At 38.7% G+C, this 22,982-nt stretch overlaps 2 protein-coding genes across 2 annotated transcripts in view; one reads left to right on the top strand and one right to left on the bottom strand.

The window, feature by feature from the left end:
• The window catches only part of Emc2 (ER membrane protein complex subunit 2), an 894,248-nt gene that overhangs the window by 669,133 nt on the left and 202,133 nt on the right, over positions 1-22,982 (bottom strand). The window lies entirely within an intron of this gene.
• Positions 209-3,677, top strand: Tmem74 (transmembrane protein 74). Its single transcript, XM_032915002.1, has 2 exons — positions 209-320; positions 2,304-3,677. The coding sequence occupies exon 2, from the start codon at positions 2,707-2,709 to the stop codon at positions 3,622-3,624; it is 918 nt and encodes a 305-aa protein (XP_032770893.1). The 5' UTR covers positions 209-320; positions 2,304-2,706; the 3' UTR covers positions 3,625-3,677.

The following is a 22,982-nucleotide window of genomic DNA, read 5'->3' as shown; positions in this document are numbered from 1 at the left end:
AGCTCGAAGCTCAGGCAGATAAATGCTTGGATGGTGGAAACTGTTTGCCAGAAGAGCAAAACCCTGGAGGTGTGGGACGAAGCAAACGAAGAGATACAAGGACTTCCCCCGAACTACATCTCCCGGGATGCTCAGCAGAAGGGAGCACCCCGCCCCGCCCTGCCCCGCCCTGCCGGAGTCCGCGGGAACCGCCCACCCAGCAGAACCCAGCGGAGAACACAGGCTACAAGTGCTCAGGCTGGGAATAACGGACTTTCTCCGGGTGCCACGCGGACGCGAGTGCTGCGGGCTTCAGCTCTACTGAGTGGCCAAAGCAGAAGGTGAGTAGCAGAGAGTGGGCTGTGAAGGAAGCGCGCGGAGTATAGAGAGAACCGGAGCTTTGAGCTAAAAGGAGCCGGGTCAAGCATTTCTACTCCCGCCTGAGGTTCTTGCAGGACCTTAGAGGATGCAGCCAGACTGCAGGTGCCTTGATGGGCCAAGAGTCTGCTGCGAGGATTGATTGATCCCGCAGCCTGTTGGGGGCACCCCTGTCCAGTGCTGGCAGCGGGTCCTACAAACCCAGTGCGCTGATCTTGCATCCCACTTCCCTTCGCGGTCTTCTGCATACCAGCCTTGTCCCTATCTGTTCTGTCTATATTTTACTGCCTTTAACTGAGGAGCAGCAGACTAGGGGAAAAAGGTACTCTTGCCTTGGAAGTGCAATCTCATTTACTGGGCTTTTAAACAGATCAGAGAGGGCTGGGGAGGGAAGAGGATACCTTTAGCCGGTCTCCTGGCGTTATCCTTCCTAAACTGATGCTGGATTATGGATCTGCAAATCGACAGTACAGTTAGCGAGTCTCCGATAGAGCAAAGGGAGGGAGGGAGGGAGGGGGGAGGAAGGGGGGGAGGGAGACAGAGAGAGAGAGGAGAGAGAGAGAGAGAGAGAGAGAGAGAGAGATAGAGAGAGAGAGAGAGAGAGAGAGAGAGATTTTTTTTCCCGGTTTGTTATACATTGGAAGTTTCGTGAGGGACCCTGCCAATTTTATCTAAAGGAGTCTAATATGATCAGCTAATTGTGCCAAAGGTTAATTAGAGCGACTCGTGCCTCAGGGATCCATCTGTAATGATTTCTTTTCTGTAATTTGATGAAACCGGTTCCCATTGCTTCCTTCATCGAAGGATCCTTCAGAAGGGGCTGAGCCGCATGATGAAGGAAAACGCTGATTCAGTTACGGTTTCTTTACTCTTAGCACTGTGTTTTTCTCCTTTTTTGCTGTTGCTCTTTTTATATTTTTAGTGCAAAGGACGGGGTGGGGCGAGCTTGATATGCAGCAAGAAGCATGACCATGTCAATGTTCTTTTCACTCTGTGAGTTCCCTGACTGTCTCAGGCGAGGCTTGTTTGAACCTCTGTCACAAGCTGCTGGATTTGGGGATTTTGATTCTTACCCCTCCAGTCAGGTGTTCAACCACTCTGAATTGAAATAAAAGCAAAAGGAGTTCTTCCTAAACCTCCTATATTTGATGAGAGTGCGGGTGGATTTTTATTCCCGAGGAAGCTAGCAGAAGCAGGAAAAGATGGGCAGATGGCTTACTGTTCAACAGAGTTCTAGCCTATGAAGGCTCCTGGTGCCATGGATAGCATTTCAGGGCTAGCCTTGGAAATTGCTTCTCACCTCTTTGCATTAATGCAATGCTATAGATTTAATACCCCACCCCCTTCAGCCTACTTGCACACTGGGTTTGTAAACACTTCCAGGTGGCTACTTTCTCTTGCTTGTTGGTTGGCAAGTTGTAGCGAGAAGTAATTCAGACTCACTGAGACTTTGTGAGTGGGAACAGCAGACAGTCAGTGGGAGCAAGCAGTATGTATGTGTGAAGCGGCTCACTGTGCGGCTCACTGTGTTTTGTAGAAACCACAGTGATGTGTGCAAGAGCCCCCATGGAGCAGGGAGTGGACTAAGCAGAGTAGTACTGCATGTGGATGTTTAACGTGGGGCCCAGAGCTGTGTGTAGTGGGTGACTAGCTGTTTCAATACGTGAATCACTAGTTCTGGTCCCCTTTTTGGTCACTGGCTGATCAAGTCATCCTTTTCATTCACTTTGTAGCTGCTAAGTCAAGATGCTGATGCAACTGCCCCCAGTTGATAGGGGCAGGCATTCATTAGAGCTAATCTGTATTAGAATCTGTCCTGAACTGGAGTAGAAACATACAGTCTAATTGAATTGGTTAGGAAGTCTGTTCTTGCTCAAGACCTCCAGAAATCAACAGCTCTGCTAAAAGAGGTCCCCGCCTGTTTTCTCGTTTGTGTCTTTCTACAGGAAACTTGCCTTCTCATTTGAGGGATTCTGTCACAGGAATGTGTGAGTCTCTGGATAAATTTGGCTTTGGTGACGGCAGTGTGCTGTCCCCAGAGATTCTGCTACATCCTCCTTGCTCCTTTTCTGCCCTGACCCGAGTTTCTCACTGCTAACCCCTGTGACAAGTCAGAAGATTTGGCTCTTCCGTGATCTTCTGCTCCCAGGTTCCCTTTCCGTTTTTGCCACTCTGATGAGAAACTGAGGCCAAGGTGATCTCAACCAGTCATGGCTGTAAAGGGAATGCGGACCAGAGGAGCAGGCCTCCTTAGAGTATGAAAGTAGATTCTGCCAGGTTCTTCTTATCACATTGTGTTACTGCTAGCAAAATTTCTGGAAATCTCGGGGAGAAATCTAACTAGCCCCCATGGAGCTCCACTCTCTGCCTAAGAGGAACAGCCCAGTTGGCCCATGCAATGCTGTGGAGTGGAGTTCAGGAGAGACTTCCGGTGACCACACAGAAGAGGCGACCCTCAGAGCTTCTCTTTGCTATGAGAAAAACTTGACATCGACACCAAGGGCAGATGTCGTAGAAGTGTGTGGACTTAGCACTTCTCCAACATCCCCAACCTCCTTGTTCCAAGACAATGCTATTCAAACAGGCTTCTTCCCCTCAGGACCTCCTGACTCAGGGAACAACCAAGTACTGGCTGATCGTAAGGTCTGTAATTGTTGCAGCCAGGAACTAGAAACTTCTTTTACCTACGTGGATGAGAATGTCAACTTGGAACAGAGAAGTCAGATGTCACCATCAGCAAAAGACAATAATCACCCTGGAGATCTTGGATGGGGAAACCCTAACGAATGGTCTCATGAGGCTGCCATATCTTCGATGTCTGAAGATGATGACGACACAAGTTCAGAAGCCACATCTTCAGGGAAGTCTGTAGACTATGGCTTCATCAGCGCTATCTTGTTCTTGGTCACTGGTATTTTGCTAGTGATCATTTCTTATATTGTCCCTCGGGAGGTCACAGTGGATCCCAACACTGTGGCAGCCCGGGAGATGGAACGCCTAGAGAAAGAGAGTGCAATGTTAGGTGCACACCTGGACCGTTGTGTGATTGCTGGGCTCTGCCTCCTCACCCTTGGGGGAGTCGTTCTCTCTTGCTTGCTGATGATGTCTATGTGGAAGGGGGAGCTCTATCGTAGAAATAGATTTGCGTCTTCCAAAGAGTCTGCAAAACTCTATGGTTCTTTCAACTTCAGGATGAAAACTAGTACTAATGAAGACACTCTGGAACTGTCCTTGGTAGAGGAAGATGCCTTTGCTGTACAGAGTTAGTTCTAAAATCCTTGAGAGAACAGCCATGTATTTTATATGAAAAAAAAAAAAAAGTCAAGTGTGTCCTTTATTTGTTTGTCAAGAAAAGTGTTTCCCCCCACAAACTAAAAGCCACTGAGTGTTTTGTTTCCACGAATCTTGTGTAAGAAAGCCTATGTAAGTTGTAAAAAAAAAACCATGGCCAGCTAATCCCTACTTGCTGCAAACTGAAAACTAATTCACCTGCAATCACCATGAGTTTCTACTTCAAAATACTTCCGCTGACCTAAAATTAAGTTGTCTTATACATAAACATAGACATTATTACAAGGGACTAGAAGGGCTTCTGCAGAATTCGACCACTTGGCAATCTATTCCGTGAAACATAAGCACTAATTAAATAGTAAGACTTACATTTAATTCCCAAAGGTGCTTTCCCATTTTTCTTGCTGAATTTTCTTCCTCTAATTTGACTAAACTCTAAAATGTAAACTTTGGCAGTGTGAATATTTTGAAATCTAAGGATGTTGGTTATTTTTTAAAGCCTATAAGATATTATATTTTAAATTATTACTATATTTAGAAGTGACAACTATGTCATTAATATGAACCATCTACTAAAGATAAGAATACAAATCTTCAGACCTGTGTGAGGTCAACAAACTGTTATCACAAGGTATTTTCCTTAAGCCTTCTTTCCCAATGAACTAGAAGTGTTTGCTGATACATTGTTTCCTGCTTGCGAATTTGTACTCAGCTTGGTGAGTTGTGCCCTTGAAATCTTTACCTCTTGTCATATATGTGTGGAGAAGTGTTAGACTTTTAAAACCTATCTCCTGGCAGCCACACATCCAGACAAGTTTGAACCATGAGTGGGCTTGGCATTTGCTCAGGTGACATTTGGGATGATGGTTTGGAGAAAATGTCCAGGATCCTTGCAGCTAGACTGGAACTATGCCTAGCAGAAGCCATGACTTAAAGAGTCCTTAACCAAATCTTACACTGAAGAGAGGAAAAGGAAATCCACTTATTTAGTGGGAGTTGTGTTCATTACAAGTCCTGACTCATCTTGTGATCTCTAAACATCTTTCAGAGACCATTCTACTTCAGGTCCTTAAAGACCATGCTCTTGCCTCATAAAGTGAAAATGTCTAGCTTATGGGAAATACTGTGGGAAAGGTGGTCAGGAAAGGGATGGGAATTCAGCCTAAGAAAGGCCTTGAATTCCACTGATGTCCCTTAAAGTGGCCCCACCCTCCCACTTAGGTTTTTTTGTTAGTATGTTACAAAAACCAGTGAGTTCATTTTCAAGGAGGATGAAAGCCAGGAATTCATGGGAGTGAAAGTATGAGCTAATGAGAAAGCTATTTCATTGTAGATTCTTAAGATCACCTAAGTCTAATGTAGACTTCTGTGTTGTCATTGAGGAGGTGGGGTTAACTGTATGCATATCTATATGAATGGGCTCTTGTGGATATCAGAACAATTTGTTGAGTTAGCTTTGTTAAGAGTTAAAGGAAAATTAAGTAAGGGAGGGAGAGGTAGAGATGACAGCATGTCACAGAATTCTTAGGCAATATATATGTCTGTGTAGAATAAAGAACTTGATAATGAAGTACTGGTTTACTGGCCATAAAGGACTAGAAAGAACTTGCATTTTGTGTTTTCTTTTTCTGCAATTCTCCTGTCATCTGTGCTAAAGGCACATTCCCAGAAGGTTACACTTTACCTTTTAGAGGTATATTCAGTTTTGACCGCTGCTAGGCTGCTTGAGGAACTACTTTGGAAATATTGAATAAGGTGGGAGAAATCTACTTCCATGGGTGGATAGATATAAGCCAGGTACAAACTGTGACGACAAAATGTAAAATCAAATTTAAACCAATTTAAATCTAGGTCTGGTGGATCTTGCCTGGATCCCAACACCTAGGAGACTGAATTGAGATCAACAAAGCCATCTTGATCTACATAGTGAGTTCCAGAACAGAATACAGAGTGGGACTCTGTTTCACAACATCAAAATATAATAAAATATTCATGATTATTTATATGAGATCTCTGAATTCTGTTTTTATTTATTTGTATCATAATTAATTGGTTGCATAGCAAATAAGTCAGGACTCATTTGTGGTCCAATTTTCAGTTCTTCATGACTTTGAAAGTTAAACATGAAAGCTGTATTTTCAATCCTGTAAAACTGGTGATAAAGGAAGAAAACAGAGTTCCTCATATAGGAAAAGTTAGTGAACTTACCATGTTGCTAAATTATACAGATATGCCCAAAATGAAGACAGTACTTTTTATTACTATTATTATATAATTGCTTTTTGCAGTCCAGTCATTATTTGCCCTCTAACAGTTCCTCATCCCATTCCTCCCCCATGCCTGGACTCCAAGAGGTTGTCCCACCCCACACCCCACATCCCACCCCACCAGACCTTCCCACTCTCTGGGGCCTCAAGTCTATCAAGGTTTAGGAGTATCTTCTCTCACTGAGGCCAGACCAGGAGTCCTCTGCTGTATATGTGTCAGGGGCCTCATATCAGCTGGTGTATGCTGCCTGGTTGGTACTTTTTTTAAAAAAAAAACATTTCAGAAAAGAATTTAAATGAAGAGTGAGTAAATGCCCATTTCTGCCTTCTCTAACACAGAGAGCATGACATTTAACTTCTGCCGACCTGAGGGAAGATGCTTATACCCAATGGGACCAATTCAGAAAATCACCCGGATGCTTTCTGGAGGCTGTGCTGATGTAATTCTAATAATTGCCTTAACTGACTCTCCTCCCGGTATTCTATTTGTATTGCCCTCACCCATTCTGTTAGTGCCTGACTTTGAGATGATTGCTTGAATTTAAAATGAAGCTAAGGAATATGGACATGATTCATAGGTACAGTGTTTGCCTTGTGTATGGGAGGCCCTGAGTGGAGCCCTCAGCACTGCAAGAAAATAAAGGTAAAGGTAAGACAGGCAAAGAAAAACTCTGAGCCTTCTGCACTTTTTGCGTCGTATTGATTTCAGTACAATGTAGAGTGGTTTGGGTACTAGAATTACCTTGGCCTGACCATGTGAGAAACCAGAAACTGGACAGACTCAGGCAGTGCTCTGACCTTGGAGCTTTCTCTGGCTTCCTGGGTCGTCTTCCATAGGATGCCTGTTGTTTTCTGTGGTAGCTTCCTTAGGGTGTGCAAGCTTCAGGCATTACTAAACAAACCGTCCCCTCTGCGAGCATTGGAAGCTGCTGCAGCGCTTGTTTGGTTCTCTTTGCAGTGCCACTGCCTGGCCAGTCATTTGGAATTGCGGACGTGTCCATGCAGTGGGATATGCTGGCCCTTTATGATGTGAATCTTTCTTGGGTCTCCTGCTAGGTATCTAATTTGTGATTTAGAAGACGAGAAGGCTCCAAGGGACCACCAAACTCTCTCTGACCTGGGGTGTTTTCAGCCATGTGACTAAGTTCCTCAAAAACTTAAAATATATGAGCCCATCCTCTCCCTTTTTTAAAAAAAAAAAACATACATCTTTTAGGTAGAAATGAGACTAAACAAACTGCCACACCAGATGGTCTGGGCCTTCTTTTCCTTTGCCCCTAGAGTGAAATCAAATAATTAAATATGCACCATAATAATCGAATATAAAGAATGAAAGATCTGAGTGCGTATATATTCCTGTTTTCTTTTAAATTTCTTTAGAATAAGCATCTTAAATAATTACATCTGAACATTCTGAATTTCATCTGTTAAATGCATATGCATATGATTAATGGTCAGAGCAAAAGAAGACATACCTCTGTATCTATTTGAAGCTTTTCAATCCAAAATTTGATTCCACTGCAGCAACTCAGGCTACCACAGAAATGTGGCCTGACAAAAGGGATTCACAACGCTTGTCAATGCTTCCCTGGTGGCAGCAAGATATAATATCATTGGCTTGATCTGACTGCCCTGAAGAACAAGTCCCATCCTTCCAGCTATCTGGAATGGCTTTAGCTTTTATGAGACAGGGCAGAAACAATCACCATGATGAGGAGAATTAAAATGAAGTCCCAGTAGGCTTCTCTCAGCACCGGGGAACTCAGAAGACATAATTAACAGTTTTGACTGTCGGTCTCTTTTTGGCTATATCTTTTTATGGTACACACAGTATTCTATAAAATATCTCTTTCAGTTTTTATGGGTGTACAACTTTGGAACTAATTTGGCTGAGTGATAGTAATACTATCAACTGCAAGATGTTCCTGCAAATGCAGAATTGCTTTTAAAAACACTCATGACTTTAATTGCTTTTGTTTGTAAGTATGCAGGTTGATGTGTACAAACCTGCATATATGCTAGGGTGTGTCTCATAAGTACATAACTTTAATATTCCTAAGCTATTCTTAGTTTAAAGTCTTATTGGAATTTGTCTTGCCTTAAGGTCGATTCTATGAACAAGAAGTCTTTCACAGGTAACTATAAAGAGTTTGGAATCAACCTCAGAATGAAATACTATAAATATACAAACCTTCTTTGCTGTTGTTGTTCAAAGTCTCCCAATGCTTTCTGATTTCTTTTCAACCTTGCAATTATAAGCTCATAAGTATGCAGAATATTTATAAATGATCTTACCTTGAGTTACAGTTTTCTTACTAAGAAATGTGGATAACAATGTCCTTGGTTCCAATGTTGAGTGACTCCTCTGTGGTTCAGAAATAGCTCGTCTTACTTCTCATCTCTGTCTGAATGCTTCCTATACAGAATGCAAGCAAGTTTGAGTATGAAGGCAAAGATGGATTCTCCCTCTGCTGTGTATTTCTCTGAAATTCTCTTCTGACTTTTCATTCTACTTTCCTTGCCAAATCAAAGTAATTGATGTTGGTTTGTATTTTCTGATATTATAAAGGGCAATCATAAACATGATGGGCTTTCCCCTCCTGGCACTTATACTATATAAAATATAAATCTTTATTGAGAAGTTTTCAGTGTGTTTAACTTTTATTGACCTCTAATATAATGCATATTTGACCTTTTAAAATTATCTTCTAAAATTATTCATGTACAAGAAAAAAATAAAAGGAATATTTACCCACAAGTCAAGTGTAACATTCTTCTTGCTATTCTATCATTAAACAAGCTTATTAATTTTGTTTGGTATATAGGAAATAGTAAAAGCTCTTTATATTTCTCTAAATTACTTGCTACTGAACTTAAAGTATGAAATGCATGATTTGAATAGGCATTTTAAGAATACTTAGCTGAAAAATCTAAGGTTTTATACTTTGACCAGCATGACTCAATGCCTTTACCAGGGAAATCTATGTGGGGGTGGCAAGGGAATAAAGGAAGGATGGACTGACAGACACACATACGGAATAGCTGGGGTCAGGTGGGCTTTGACAGAATGGCACCAACTACCAAACTACTCAGGACCTCAGCATGTTTATTTTGTTGAGAACAAGGAAAGAAATCGACTATTCTGTATAAAAGATCCCTGTTGTTGAGAAGTCTCATGCTGTAAACATCCAGGAGGAGGAAGCTACGGTTGCTGTTTTATGCACACATGGGATAACCATTTGTAAACACCAGCAGTTGGAACAAAGAAAGGCTTTGCCTTTCTGATCCTGACTAGGAGAAAGGGCAACCAGTTTTCCATGGGTCTGCATCCTTGGTCTTTGGCATTGCTATGTCCATGTCAAAAAAAGATTCATTTAGAATTTCTTTCACTTCTTATTTCTCTCAAGGCTCCTTAGTTTCTCACAGGAGCTAAGTATTGAATTATAGCTTATTCATTCTCTCAACCTTTTCAATTGAATTTTGATACCCATTTTCTTTTGTAATATTAGGTAGAAGTGTATTTTTATACTGTTTAAATGTTGTCAAGGTCAATTAGATCTAAAAAGAGAATTGGAAGTGAGAACTCATAGCTATCTTTCTTCCCCACTGTTTTAAAAGAGAAATTAAGATTTTTGCTTATTATTAAGAAGAAAAAAGTCTAGTTATTTTCACACATATATTTCTAGAATACCATTTGTTTTGTTAATTGACTGGTCATCCAGAAGGGGTTAAGAAAGATAAATTCCATGGTTGCCTTCAACAGGATCCTTGAAGATCACAGAAAGGATAGTTTTAGGAACATACTATGATGTTGCCTCCCTGTATTGATGTTGCTTTTACAAAACGGGAGAGTCAAGAGGAGTTTGAAAGGTAGCAAACAGATACTCCATAACTGTGGAACTTAACAGTCTTAGCTGACTGTAGGACCCTGTGCAAGCCAATAATCTTGATCTCATTATATACTTAAAAGTAGGTGAGACAGGAGTATGCCAAAAGCCCCTGATGACTGCTGTCATTTCTAACATCTCTGTTTTTGTCAAGTACGTAACATGAATAAACATAAGGTATGTATGCTCTTAAGTAATAGCAACATCCATTTAATATTTCTATAGTGAGGTCAAAACTAATTTTCTAAAGACACCATAAAAGATATACTCCAGTAGTTTTTGTTAAAGATATTTAAAAATATATGTTATCATAGTTGACCTTCAGATCATCTGTATGATTTTTGTATTATAAGTAGTCTGAGTATTAAGCTAGTGCCTATGATTTTAACTCATGGACAACATGAAGCTCTTTTTTGGGCACTCAACATGCTTTGTGATAGATGTTTTGCCTTAGTTACTTCTTACCCTATTTCTACAAGTTCCTTACTATTGTTTGCTTTCTAACAACAAACTAAAAAAATAAGCTGAAAAAAATGTTAAGCTATTGCCCCAAACTATATAATACTAAGCAGTAGAAAATAAAAATTTAGAATTTTTTCACTGACAAATCCATTTCTTTTCAAAGTTAGAAGAATTTCTACCCAAGCAAAAGTTCTATTTATGCTATTTTGGTTTATATTATCATTTTAAAAATGGTTCATGGAAATCTACACAGGTATTTTTTCTTTAGTGCTAAAAATAAAATATAGTCAAAAATCACATAGTCTTGTAGTGTGGATTCCAGGAAGAGATAGAAAGCCATATTTGAATGATTTCTATCCACTGAGAATTCTGTATTTATATAGTTATGTGTTGCCCAGTCAGAATCAAGAAGACACATGTTGAAGTTTGAATGACTGTTAATTTCCTCTTTTTTTGTCTAATGGTTGGAGCCAATGTTTTATTGTCTGTAATATGATGATATTTGCTTTGTGAGATGTTTATGAAACTTAAATTTATCTCCAATAGATAGACTAGGTTTCTTCTTCCTAGCTCTCACAGCCACCTTCCTCTTCTCCCCACCATTCTTTTATTCTCCCCTTTTCTATTCCTTTCCTTCCCCCTCTTCTCCTTCACGATCACAGTCATCATCCTTATCAATATTTTCAAGGACAAATCTTTTCCCCTACTGCCTCATATTTCTGTTATTGAAAGCATCCCCTCAAGATTTTTCTATATAGGAGAAAAAATAATGTAGAAAACTGTTTTTTGCTTAACTGCAGAATATAATTGTGGAATACTTTGTACTCAAATTCTCCAGGATCTAAATTGTTAGAGCTCCTTCTCTATGTTCGGTGGCAGAAAACTCAGTTGTCTTTTGAATAAAAGAATTTTGCTGTATAAAAACTGAACAAAGTCCTTTTGTTTAATTGAAATATGACTGTCATCCTCCTTCTCCTCTCCCCTCTTTCTCTGTATTTCCTCTGTTGAAACCTAAAAGATTATGTGGAGTGTTCACTCTGTCCAAAGACTTTCATTCATTTACCCAGACTGCAGTGTTCATGTGCTTTGATTTATCTTTGAATTTTACTTAACCTTGTCAAACTATCAAAAACTACTCTGGAATACAAATGATATTAAGAGAAGGTACAGTTGCAGAACAGCCAGGGATACACAGAGAAATCCTGTCTCAACAACAAATAAATAAACACAGACACACAAAAAAAAGAAAAGTAAAAGAAAAAGAAAAATCACCACAAGTTGATCTCATTTTCTCCAGGATAATTAAATAAAATATTCTGCAGTACCATTACTGCTAAGTGAATTCATGGCAAGGAAACCAGGGCAGCAGAGCAGAAAGAAAGCCAGCACTCACTGGCCTTCAACAATAACCTTCTCCGAATGATGATTTCAGAGGAGAATTTCCAGGTAGCGGACAGAATGTAAGGGGCTGAGGCGGCTGATGCTAGATTCTAAATCCTAAGAGATGAGGCTGAGAAACTGAGGTTCTTGATCGGTAATGAAAGCTTAAGTCGACCATCGTTCTTGAGATAGAGTCGCCGAGGACAATTTCAGAAGAGACTCATTAAGCTGAGAAAGGGAAACTCTCCAGTCAGAAAGGTAATTCAGGCCTGGGGAAAAGAAAATTTGATTCTGAGCATTTGATTATGGTGGGAAAGATGTGGTGCAACATGTGTTTCTTAAGAAATGTCCCTGTCGAGCTATGGGTCTTTGCCCATTTGAGCCTCAAAGAAACAACTGGTCACCAATATTATGCTAGTAAGAAGCAGGCAGGGAGATACATGCACCCATCCAACAAAGCTGCTACCAAATACCTCATTCAGGTGCTGTCCTAGAGAATTAAGAATAAGAAACTTCCAGCGCTTTAATTGAGGCATCTAGAACAGTAGACAATTTGTATTCAGAAAGCAGAAAATGACCAGATAAAGAGATCTGCCTGCAAGAGCTGCAGAATTCCTGTCTGGCAAAATCTTAATACTTTTGTGAACTATTAACCACTAGAAGAGGGTTTCTGGTGTTTACCATGTCTCTGTTTCATTGTGCTGTACTTTTATATTCAGTGACTTATCTTTTTTATGTACAATTTGACAGATTGCATTAAAAGATATCTGTAACCTAGGAAAGGAAGAATATTGTGCAATTTGGAGGTATTAGTTTAGGAACTGTTAGGAATAGAGAGATAGGACTTCCTCTTGGTGGTTGAGACAGCACAAAATAGGAAATGATAGACCAAAGCAGATCCACGACAAACACACATCTCCCTCTCTATTGTAGAGTTGTTGCAAGAGAGCTTCTTCATAAACCAGGACTGTACTCTCCATCCTTCTTTGCCCTCAAATGGGTCCCTATGACTAACTGTGAACAGTGATGTGTGAGTGTCAATTCCCTGCTGAGGTGTTTATAAACAAGCCTGTAATTGTTTATATTCCTCCTCAGTATAATCACTGGGTGAAGCTTCCTGCGACCCACAAGACTTCACTGAAGATGCAAATCCTTCATTGCTCTGGCTAAGGAGATGTTTACTTCACATTTACTCAGAAGGATCTGTCACCATGTGGCTTCCATGTTCACTCTAGTTGTCAACAGCTAGCAGGCAGAAAATGAGGGCTGGGAGAATTTTGTGGGAGGCTTCCACATTCATTTGCTCAGCTGTCAATATTGCCAAGATGAGAGGCTATATTTGTCCAGCATTACGTCCATAAAAATAAAAGATATGGGCGTGTCTGTGATATGGCTAGTCTCTAACACAACACATGGCCTTCCTAGAATTGATTATTTTGATTGCTGTTCTTTATTTCTGCTCACCAAAATATACCTCAAGGTCACTAAGAACATTTGCTCTTTTTCATCTCAAGTGGACTTCACTAGGTAATGCATGTTGAAACTTCAATTTATATTAGGTTCAGTGTATAGCTATGTGACAAGTTATTCCAAAAACTAGTAGCTGAAAATATAAGCAAGCTTTCATGATATACAATTCCTATTGGTTGTATATTTGTGACCAACTAGACTGTGTGGTTCTAGCTCAGAGTTGACTCATAAAGTTTCAAGCACAATGTTCTGTGAGTTTATTTTTTCTTTTCTCTGTGTCTATGATACAGATGTGCAATCTGTGTGTGCATATATGAACATGGTACATGTGTGCCATGACGTGCCTGTGCATTGCATTGGCTGTTACTCCTTGCCTTCCAGCTCGTTTATGACCGGGCCTCTTGTTTGTCACTGCATACACTGGGCTACCTGCCCCCATACTAGGTTTAGAGTCTGGCACCACATGTTGAAGGAATATTTTTACATGTGTTCTGGGTTTTGAACTCAAGTTGTCACACTTGCTGGGCAAACACATTTCCAATTAAGCCATCTCCTGAGCTCGAGGAACTTATGTGAAGGACAAGTCAGTGCCTCAGATCTCAATCTCATGCATCATTACAATGACTCCTCTTACTGGATTTATTGATTTTATGGCATGTCTGCTGAGTTCCTCTGACCTCAATGATCCAATTGGAAAGGTGGAAACTATCAAGGCTGATTGTTCTATAGCCAAATTTTAGAAGTAAAGAATTGATTTTTCTATGATGTTCCAGTTATTAAAGGGGTTTCAACACCCACTGCATGAGACATTTTTAAAAAGGAATATCATAAAAATTCATATATAGGTTAAAAATATTTACACTCACTATCTGTTTCTAAACTCTTATCATTCTCATATTGTTAGTGTATTTTTTTACTTAACTTTTTCAGTATTTCTATTTTAATCCTTATTTTTAGGAAAGATAATTATATTTATTTAGTACATAGTAACAACACATGACATTTGATCTTATAGAAAAAGTCAGGACTGACTATGGACCTTTCAGACAAAATCAGGATGTCACATTGAAATGGAAGGAATCAGAAGTCATTAGGTATGGACTAGAATGAAATTAATAAGCTGCCCCAAATAAAGAGCTGATCATTTACTTTAAAATATAAGATTATGTCAAGATGTGGATGATCCAGTTTTTCTTTGTTTTTACTTTTTATTGATTCTTCGTGAATTTCAAATCATGCACCCCAATCCCACTCATCTCCCAATCCCTTCATGTTTTTCTTCTGCCCTTGCAACTTCCCCCTGACAAAAGAAAATAAGAATGAAAACAACAACTACAACAAAACCCACCAAACAGACAAGAAAACCAACTGTGTGTGTCACAGTGTGTTGCACAGTATAGCCTTTCTCCACACATCTTTAGTTGCAAATGTTCATTGCAATGAGTCACTGGTTTGGCTTGAGGACTCTGGCCACTGCTACATAGCCAATACAGGATCCTTCATCATGACTACTCTTTGATAATCTTGTTGTTGTCCTGTATTATGGAGATCCTGCAGATTTGATTCTGAAGGATCAGCTCCTTCCTGTGTTCCAGCAGCTCATAGATGGAGTAGATGTTGGGGCAGACCAACTCAGAGCCTTGGATCTAGGTCTGGGTGTTAGCTGAGTTGGTCAACCTGCCAGCTCTCTCACATTCACATCACTAGATAAGCTCTCCCACACTGTCCAGGAGACTTACCCAGTGCAAGGCATAGCCATCTCTCCTGCAGTACATGGGTGAAACCTTGAAAGTAAACATTTTTCCAAGCATCCTCACTCAAAGACTTTTAGAAATCTTTAAAAGAATAAAGTTTTATTTATGAAGACAAACGTTCATATATTAGCTTTTTTGAAAAGGAAAAACTAAAAACACTCATTATTGAACAATAGGGAGACTGTTAAGCTCATGCACGGCACAGCTATGCAGTTGTCAAACAATTTTAAAGATCTTTAATGTTTTGAAAAAACGCTCATAAGGTAACATTATGTGGCAAAATCAGTGACATAGTTTTTCTTCAGACAGCATCCTTCCAATTACAAGCTATATATGATCAATGTATGCTGCTTCTTCTTTTATTCTGTACTTGAATTTCCTTTTGTTCTAAACGTACTTTAATTTTTCAATAAACATTCATGGTACTCTCAATATATATCAAAATGAATTTAAAAGGTTTACAAGTATGACGACATGTTTTACTTAATCCTTCTAGGAAGTATGTGAGATGAGTACTAATATATCTCAATAGTATTGATGATGAAACTGAGTAACAGCAAGATTAAGATATTTCCCCAAGATTCTATATCTAGCAATCCCTAGAAGCACGAGTTTATGCTTAGGAAATGCGTTTGAAATCAGGAAATCAGGAAGTAAAATAATGTCATGAAAAAGTGTTGAATAATAAATTAATCATTTTTTCCGTGGCTTATGAAAAGGAATTTTTTAAAAAACGGAGATTCCATTTTCCAGTAGAACACTACTCTGACATCCAGGAATGGTACCATGGTTGAAGTTATAAGAACAGATACAGGAACTTGACAGCAAGCTTGCCTCTTTGCTACACAGTTGGGCTTCATGCTGAAGGAGGATGGAGGTCCCAGGGTCTCTGTCTCTGTCTCTGTCTCTGTCTCTGTCTCTGTCTCTCTCTCTCTCTCTCTCTCTCTCTCTCTCTCTCTCTCTCTCTCTCTCTCTGTGTGTGTATGTGTGTCTCCCTGTCCGTTTGTCTTTCCCTCTTCCTCTCCCTCTCTCTGACGTTCTCTCTTTCTTCGAGTCTCATGAGTCATTGACACATGAAATCATAAAGTCAGTGACCTATTTGACCTCTAATTGCATTTCTATCCTCATTCTTTAAGTAGTCAGATAGAAGAGACTGCTTTCTATAAACCCGATACTTAGTTCTGGCTGCATCTTAGAATAATGAAAACACATAATCTATGAGGAGACTCCATTTGTCTCTTACCTTCCTTGCAGACTTGAATAATACAACTGAGTAAAATGTAGCGAGAAATGCACATCAGCACATTGTCAGGTAAGTATAGGAATTACACCATATAAATAGCCGCCATGAATAATTTAGCTGGAACCCGATGGCATTATCTGCTCTGAATGGTATTTCAGTTTTCCTGCATCTTCTGGAGCTTTTACAACTTCAGGTTTTGTGTCATAACATAGATCAGAGCATGAAGGTATAGCTGTTTAAGAATGAGGAAGTTCTAATCTGACAAGAGGCTTATGATTATCTTGAGAAATTAGTAATATTGTTGGCCTTTACCTAGCTACAGCAGTAAAGCAGGTTGGCAGAAAAATTGTAATTTTTTCCTCACAGTGCATTTAGTCTTTCCTCATTTTATAATAGATCACTGAAGATTTTCTTTACAGACTGACCACCCTCTCTTTCCTCTCTGTATTCTGGAAAATTCACAAAGTTTGCTTATGATTCTTTTGATAGATGGAAATATATCTGACAAAGCCCATGTAAAAATATGTCAAGTCAGGGGAATGCTGTATGTGAAATGTTGACCTTACAGACTGTGAAAGAACTAAAACGTGACATGGCAGGGTTCCATGAGCCATATTTTTAGGAAGCTGTGGTGCCAAGCTAAGAAAGGACACTGGAAAGAAGTCGAAGTTAACACAGAAAGTGCTACTGAGACAGCTTAGTCACTTTGCTCCAAAAGGAAATTTGTAAAACTTAAAATGGAGTATGAACAAATCTTTTGGTTTATAAAATTATAAATATATATCATGATGTTTAGAAATACGTAACAGGTATAACATTTGAAATGTAAATATATAAAATATCCAATAACATGCAAAAAAGAAGCACATATTTGGGGAAAGAGGACAAAGCTAAGTTAATTCCTAAAAATCCTTAATATGACAATCAACTTTTTGATGAGGATATTCAAAATCTACTCAACAATTTACAAAAAATATATAAATATACATAGTCGTTACATTTACAATTTGCTTGACTTTAGTTTTTATTGAAATATAATTTTGTTCTTTTTTTCCATCTTTATTAAATTGGGTATTTCTTATTTACATTTCGAATGTTTCCCAGTTTCCAGGCCAACATCCCCTAGCACCTCCCCCTCCCCTTCTATATGGTGTTCCCCTTCCCATCCTCCCCCCATTACCACCCTCCCCCAACAATTCCGTTCACTGGGGGTTCATTCTTGGCAGGACCAAGGGCTTCCCTTTCCACTGGTGTCCTTACTAGGCTATTCATTGCTAGTCATGCAGTTGGAGCCCAGGGTTAGTCCATGTATAGTCTTTGGGTAGAGGCTTAGTCCCTGGAATCTCTGGTTGGTTGGCATTGTTGTTCATATGGGGTCTCAAGCCCCTTCAAGTTCTTCTAGTCCTTTCTCTGATTCCTTCAACGGGGGTCCTGTTCTCAGTTCAGTTATTTGCTGCTGGCATTTGCCTATGTATTTGCCATATTCTGGCTGTGTCTCTCAAGAGAGAGCTACATCTGGTTCCTTTGGGCCTGCACTTCTTTGCTTCATCCATCTTATCTAGTTTGGTGGCTGTATATGTATGGGCCACATGTGGGGCAGGCTCTGAATGAGCGTTCTTTATTCTACATTTCCATTACTCCATACTCCACAACCTCTATGAATTACTCTTCTATTCTCAAACTTAGCTAATTAGTTAGAAAATTTTAGCTATTTTCAGATGCTACATATTGGGTATTTGACTTATTTCATTTAACACAGCTTCATGTTTTTTTTTTAATTATAAGATTTCTTTTCTGCATTGAGTAATATTGCACTGTGTGTGTGTGTGTGTGTGTGTGTGTGTGTGTGTGTGTGTGCCATCCTTATAGTATTTCTTCATCAGTGAGTGGGCACATGTACTCTATGCTAAACTGATAGGAACAAGACAGCAGTGAACATGGACTGTAGATCCTTGCTCCCCACATTGACTTCATATTTGCTTCATCCATGTAGTAGCACTGGTGGTCATGATTGTTGAACTTTTAACATTTCTTGAGAAACTTTACACTGCTCGCTACAATGAATGGGTCAACATGCCTTGTAATTGACAAGGCCAGAAGGCAAGGATGCTTTTTGTCTTTGTGTGCTTGTCAACAGTAGTCATTGCTCATCTTTTTTGTAATAGCCAAGTCTAACAGTTGTCAGAATTCCCCAAAACTCTTCAAGTCAGTTCTCATTAGAGTATACACTTATTCTTCAAGGATGAGGAAAATATTTGTTTACTTTTGATGTACAGAGAATGGTATTAGAAGCATGGGCTAAGAACACAGTCTATACTAACGCTCCTCTAGAGCACATGGTTCTTCTGTTGGGATGAAAATAAACATAAAGACAAAGCTAAAGCCTCGTTTGTGGTGAGGGAAGAGAGTGAGAAGGAAAACCGTGCTGTATAAAAAATAATGAGGACTTTGAGTAGTGGGAACCAGGTAGCTGTGGGGAAAACCGAATGCTAAAGATAGAAAAGAACCCACAGATAAGAAACGAAAATGTGGCTAGAGAATAAGGAGAGATAAAATGTAGCTGTCGAGGAATGAACTGAAGGAACTTGAAGACCAAGGATCTTGCACATTTCACATTACAATATCCCTCTTCTAAACTGCCCTATACATTTGCCTTAATGTCTTTAACCTTTTCATATAACTTAGCCATATCATGGTAGATGAACTATGCAGAAGTTAATGAGGAGCATGAAGATGGTAAGCCTCTTAACATTGTCCCTTTACAGAGCAAGATGTAGAAAGTTAATGGGTTATCAATGATATTTATTTTCTAGATGACAGAAAAGCTATTGAGACTTTATACCCTAGCTAGGATTAATTTTTACAAAGCAATCAGATTGCGAAGGTGGATAGAAGTTAGGATACCATAGAAAGAGTGCATGAAAATGAGAGTGAAGTAGGAATATAAACACTGAACAAATAATGTTGATGATTGATATGGATAATAGCAATTGTTGAGGAAACATGTCACTAACCACAGGGTGCAAATCTGACTAAAGACACTACTTTTTTTCTGAGAAAGACATCTGTTTAAGACTTCTGAGTAAGGATATTTAACCCTCAGTGGAAATGATTAGAATCCTAGGATGAGATTGGTCTTATGCATGATGCAAAAGCTGTGTAGGGATATAGTAATTAATAAGAAGGAAGTTTATTTAGTTGCTCATTCTGGAATTATGGAAATTCCTCAGCCCTATTCTTTAGTCAATAAAGCAGTCCACAACATGAGAACACTTCTCTAAAGGCATAAGGCATGGAGGCACAATAAATAAATAAATAAATAAATAAATAAATAAATAAATAAATTCTCCATCATTTGACTATCTTCCAGGAGGTTCTACCATTCAACATTCATTCACTAAGGAATTACAAATGAGCATTGGTAGCAACAATATACCATGTATATACTACACACACATACACAAACACACACACATATACATACATATATATGTATATGTATGTATTAACATGTGTCTTTGACTCTTTAATACTTAGATATTTCAAGCAACCTTCTGGAAAGATTGCTGTGTCTCTTTTGTGCTTGAGTTCACTGATGAATGCCTAGAATGTTGAATACTGTATATGAATGAAAGAAATCCCAAATGCTTCAGGTACCAGGCCCCAGGGGAAGAGTCAAGAAGTATCATTATGCAAATTTCAGGGTTCTTCAGGGTCAATATGGAAGCTCTTAGTTTAATTCCATGAGTAAGAACATCAGAAACTTTAAAATGTCTGACTTGGAAAATAACCTTGACAATGTTCAGTCACTTAGAGGGTTTTCAAACCATTAAAGTAAGGGATATAATTTTTAATTGAAGTTAACTGAATTGAATTGAATTGAATTGATTTGAAGAACTTTTAATTCTTAAAGGTTCATATTGGTAAATTATTACTCTAATCCAAAGAAAATAAACTCTTTAATGTTTGCATAGAGTATATTGTAATTAATGTATAAAATACAAATGGGATAACTCAATAAATGATAAAATAATATTAAAATTATTTTTCACTGTTTCTTTTACTGTGCACCTTCAAATAATTGCTGTTCTAGAATCATGCTGGATGAGATCATCTATTGCTGTCTAAATGTTAGAGGATACCAGTAAAAGCAAGTATTTTCAATGTTAATTAGATGATGCTAATGTTATTGAAAATAATCGCTCTGTGTACTTCCTGATATTCCTAATGTTCTGATGTGGAACACAGAGGCTGATCCTTGTAATCTTTACTGTATTTAAAGAGAAAGCATCCCACAAAAGGTTTTGAGCAGAATTCCTAGGGCGCAGTTTTAGGTGATGACACTGCTTTCTCATTATTATGTATAAAATTCAGGAATATTGGATAGAAACATGGAAGTTACATATGCTTAGAGTCTCTCTCGCCCTCTAGGAATTGTTAAATATGCAACAAGTCTCAGGGTTTATTACTGTACCTAAATATTATGACTTACAATAGCAAGAGAAATTAATAAGATATTTTCTATTTTGACACATGATTCTTTATGAAAAATAGCTTATGAAAAACATTATTTCTATTCAGATTTTCTCATGAATGATATTTTCTAGTAGGCCACGGCTAACTGTGGAACTACAATCCTACCTGGCATATCTAATAGGTGTCTGTGCATAGTACCCAGAGCTGTCAATTTAATGCACACAACCTTGTAAATATTCTATATTTGTGTTTGTAAGATTATCCAGAACTTTGAATATGTTTTTGCATATATTATCTTCAATTAAAATCCAAACTTCAGTATGAGATTAAGTTGTATGTCTTGCCTGTTTATATGTTTATCACACCTTTTCACTACATAACTGGCCAAAAAAGAACATTAAAATCTTAGATGTGTTGAAATTAGCTTCCAAAAGTTGGTCCATTCATTCCCTTTTGAGTCCCCTTTACCTCTGTTTCCTGTTTCTATTTCATGTTCTAGTCTTCAATAACAACAATTCTAACCTCTCAAGACCTTATGTATATTGAAATACCTGTTACTTGGCAAATTTATAAGTGCTGCTTCGAGCCCTTTATAGTTCAGTTTGCTGAGAAGCTTGACTAAGAATTGCAGTATTCTTGACATCTGAAGAAAACAGTACTCTGACTAAAGCAGACTTGTGTGGCCTGAAGCTTTATTCTCTGGATTAACTATCACCAGGTCAGATGTAGAGTTGACTGTAAAGGCCGTTGACTGCCCTTGGACCACATACCAAGATATATCTTCTTTAACTCTTGTACTTAAGTATTAACATAGGCAAATCAGGGACCAGAGAATGTGTTGAGATTGTGTATCTCAAAATGGCAATCATATTGATTTGCTGTGATAAAAACCAAAATGGAAGAGGCTGGAAATCCTAGACATAGAGCCCTAAAAATATGATACAGCAGATGAACAAACATCGATAAACTTAGCCTCGTGTTCTTATAGATTTTCTGCAGCTGGAGAACATGAGGGAGTGAGTTCATCACTGCAAACCAGAATGACTCTCACTCTTAAAGGTGCCTTGCATAGCAGTGAATAATGACTTAAAAATTAGACACAGCCTATTTTTAGTAGGGGGTACATTGGAAGCAGAGAGAAAAGAGTGCAATGAGCTGGCTGAACAGGATATTATTTGACTACTTGTTCAAGTTCGTATTGCATTTATTTAGCATTAATACTAGACCTCCACCAGATGTTAATTAATTCTGTGTCTAATGAAGTTGAAGAACATAAAAAAGTGTCCTGAATAGCACTTAGTATAATGTAGAGGAATCATGACTCCTTCCCCTCAAACCAACGTGGTCATGAATTTGGAAAGCATGAGAAATTGTCCTCATCTGAAAGTGACCTCACTTTGGAATAGGTAAGAATGCATATGGGATCTAGGCATTCAGGTTTTATTCATGGCTTATTCTACTATGTATGAGGCATTACCAGTCTAGCATTTTACTCCCTTCTCTCACCCTTCTCCTTCTGACTATCCATCTAGGACTGGAGTGATATTTTTATTAATACCCAAGCATCTGAGGTTTTTGTATGGGCTCTTGTTTCTCTAGAATAGTATCAGTTGTTTAAAACAAATGTCAAGCCTATTGAAATTTCTGGAGGTGGAGTTCTAAGGCTTGCAAATGTCACCTGCACTTTTAAATTACCCTTTGTTCTCCAAGCGTTACAATTAGTAGTCTGTGTTATGTCACTCGGTCTTAACCTTCATTTTGACATTGTGTCTCCTCAGTTGTGTTGTGGGGATGAGGGAGAAAATGAATACCCTCTGAAGTGCTGTCTGCTTTCTCTGTGTAAGAAAAGGCAGTTTCTGGAGCTTTGATGATTCCCGGGCATTCCAGCTTCCAAAGATAATGCAGAAGGAGAAAAAAAAGAACAAAGCAAAAACAGTAGCTAAAAATCCATCTTACTAGTTGTTTCCCTACCCCCATATCCTTTGCTTAAACTCTTTCATGTTAAACTGTACGCATAAAATAATAAGTAAGTAATCAGGACCCATAACTTTTATAGTAGAATATTGGTTCTGAGACTAGGGAAATGGTCAGTAGACTTACACTTACCCAAAGAATGACTCTGGAGATCATTATACTTTTTACAAGTTAGAAAGGCTGTTCAGACGTTATTAATTGAAATAAAAATGCTAGCAAATAATTAGACTTATACCAGGGTAGTGCTTTGCACATACAAGTGTTCTAGCGGAGAGACAGATTAGTTTCCTAGAGTTCTCCACAAGAAAAGAAGGGTTTTATTGGCATTATGCTAGGCACACCAGACAGTTCATGTCATAGAATTATGGATAAAATAAAGCCAATCGCTGTAGTTTGAATGATAAAGGACTGCCAAGAGTCC

This window comes from Rattus rattus, chromosome 1, assembly GCF_011064425.1.
Source record: "Rattus rattus isolate New Zealand chromosome 1, Rrattus_CSIRO_v1, whole genome shotgun sequence".
Lineage (NCBI taxonomy): Eukaryota > Metazoa > Chordata > Mammalia > Rodentia > Muridae > Rattus > Rattus rattus.
The sequence above is the reverse complement of the archived record's forward strand: the minus strand, read 5'-3'. Positions and strand labels throughout refer to the sequence as shown.

Excerpts from the sequence above, each read along its gene's own strand:
- Tmem74 (XM_032915002.1), top strand. The coding sequence starts at position 2,707 with ATGGAGCTCCACTCTCTGCCTAAGAGGAACAGCCCAGTTGGCCCATGC.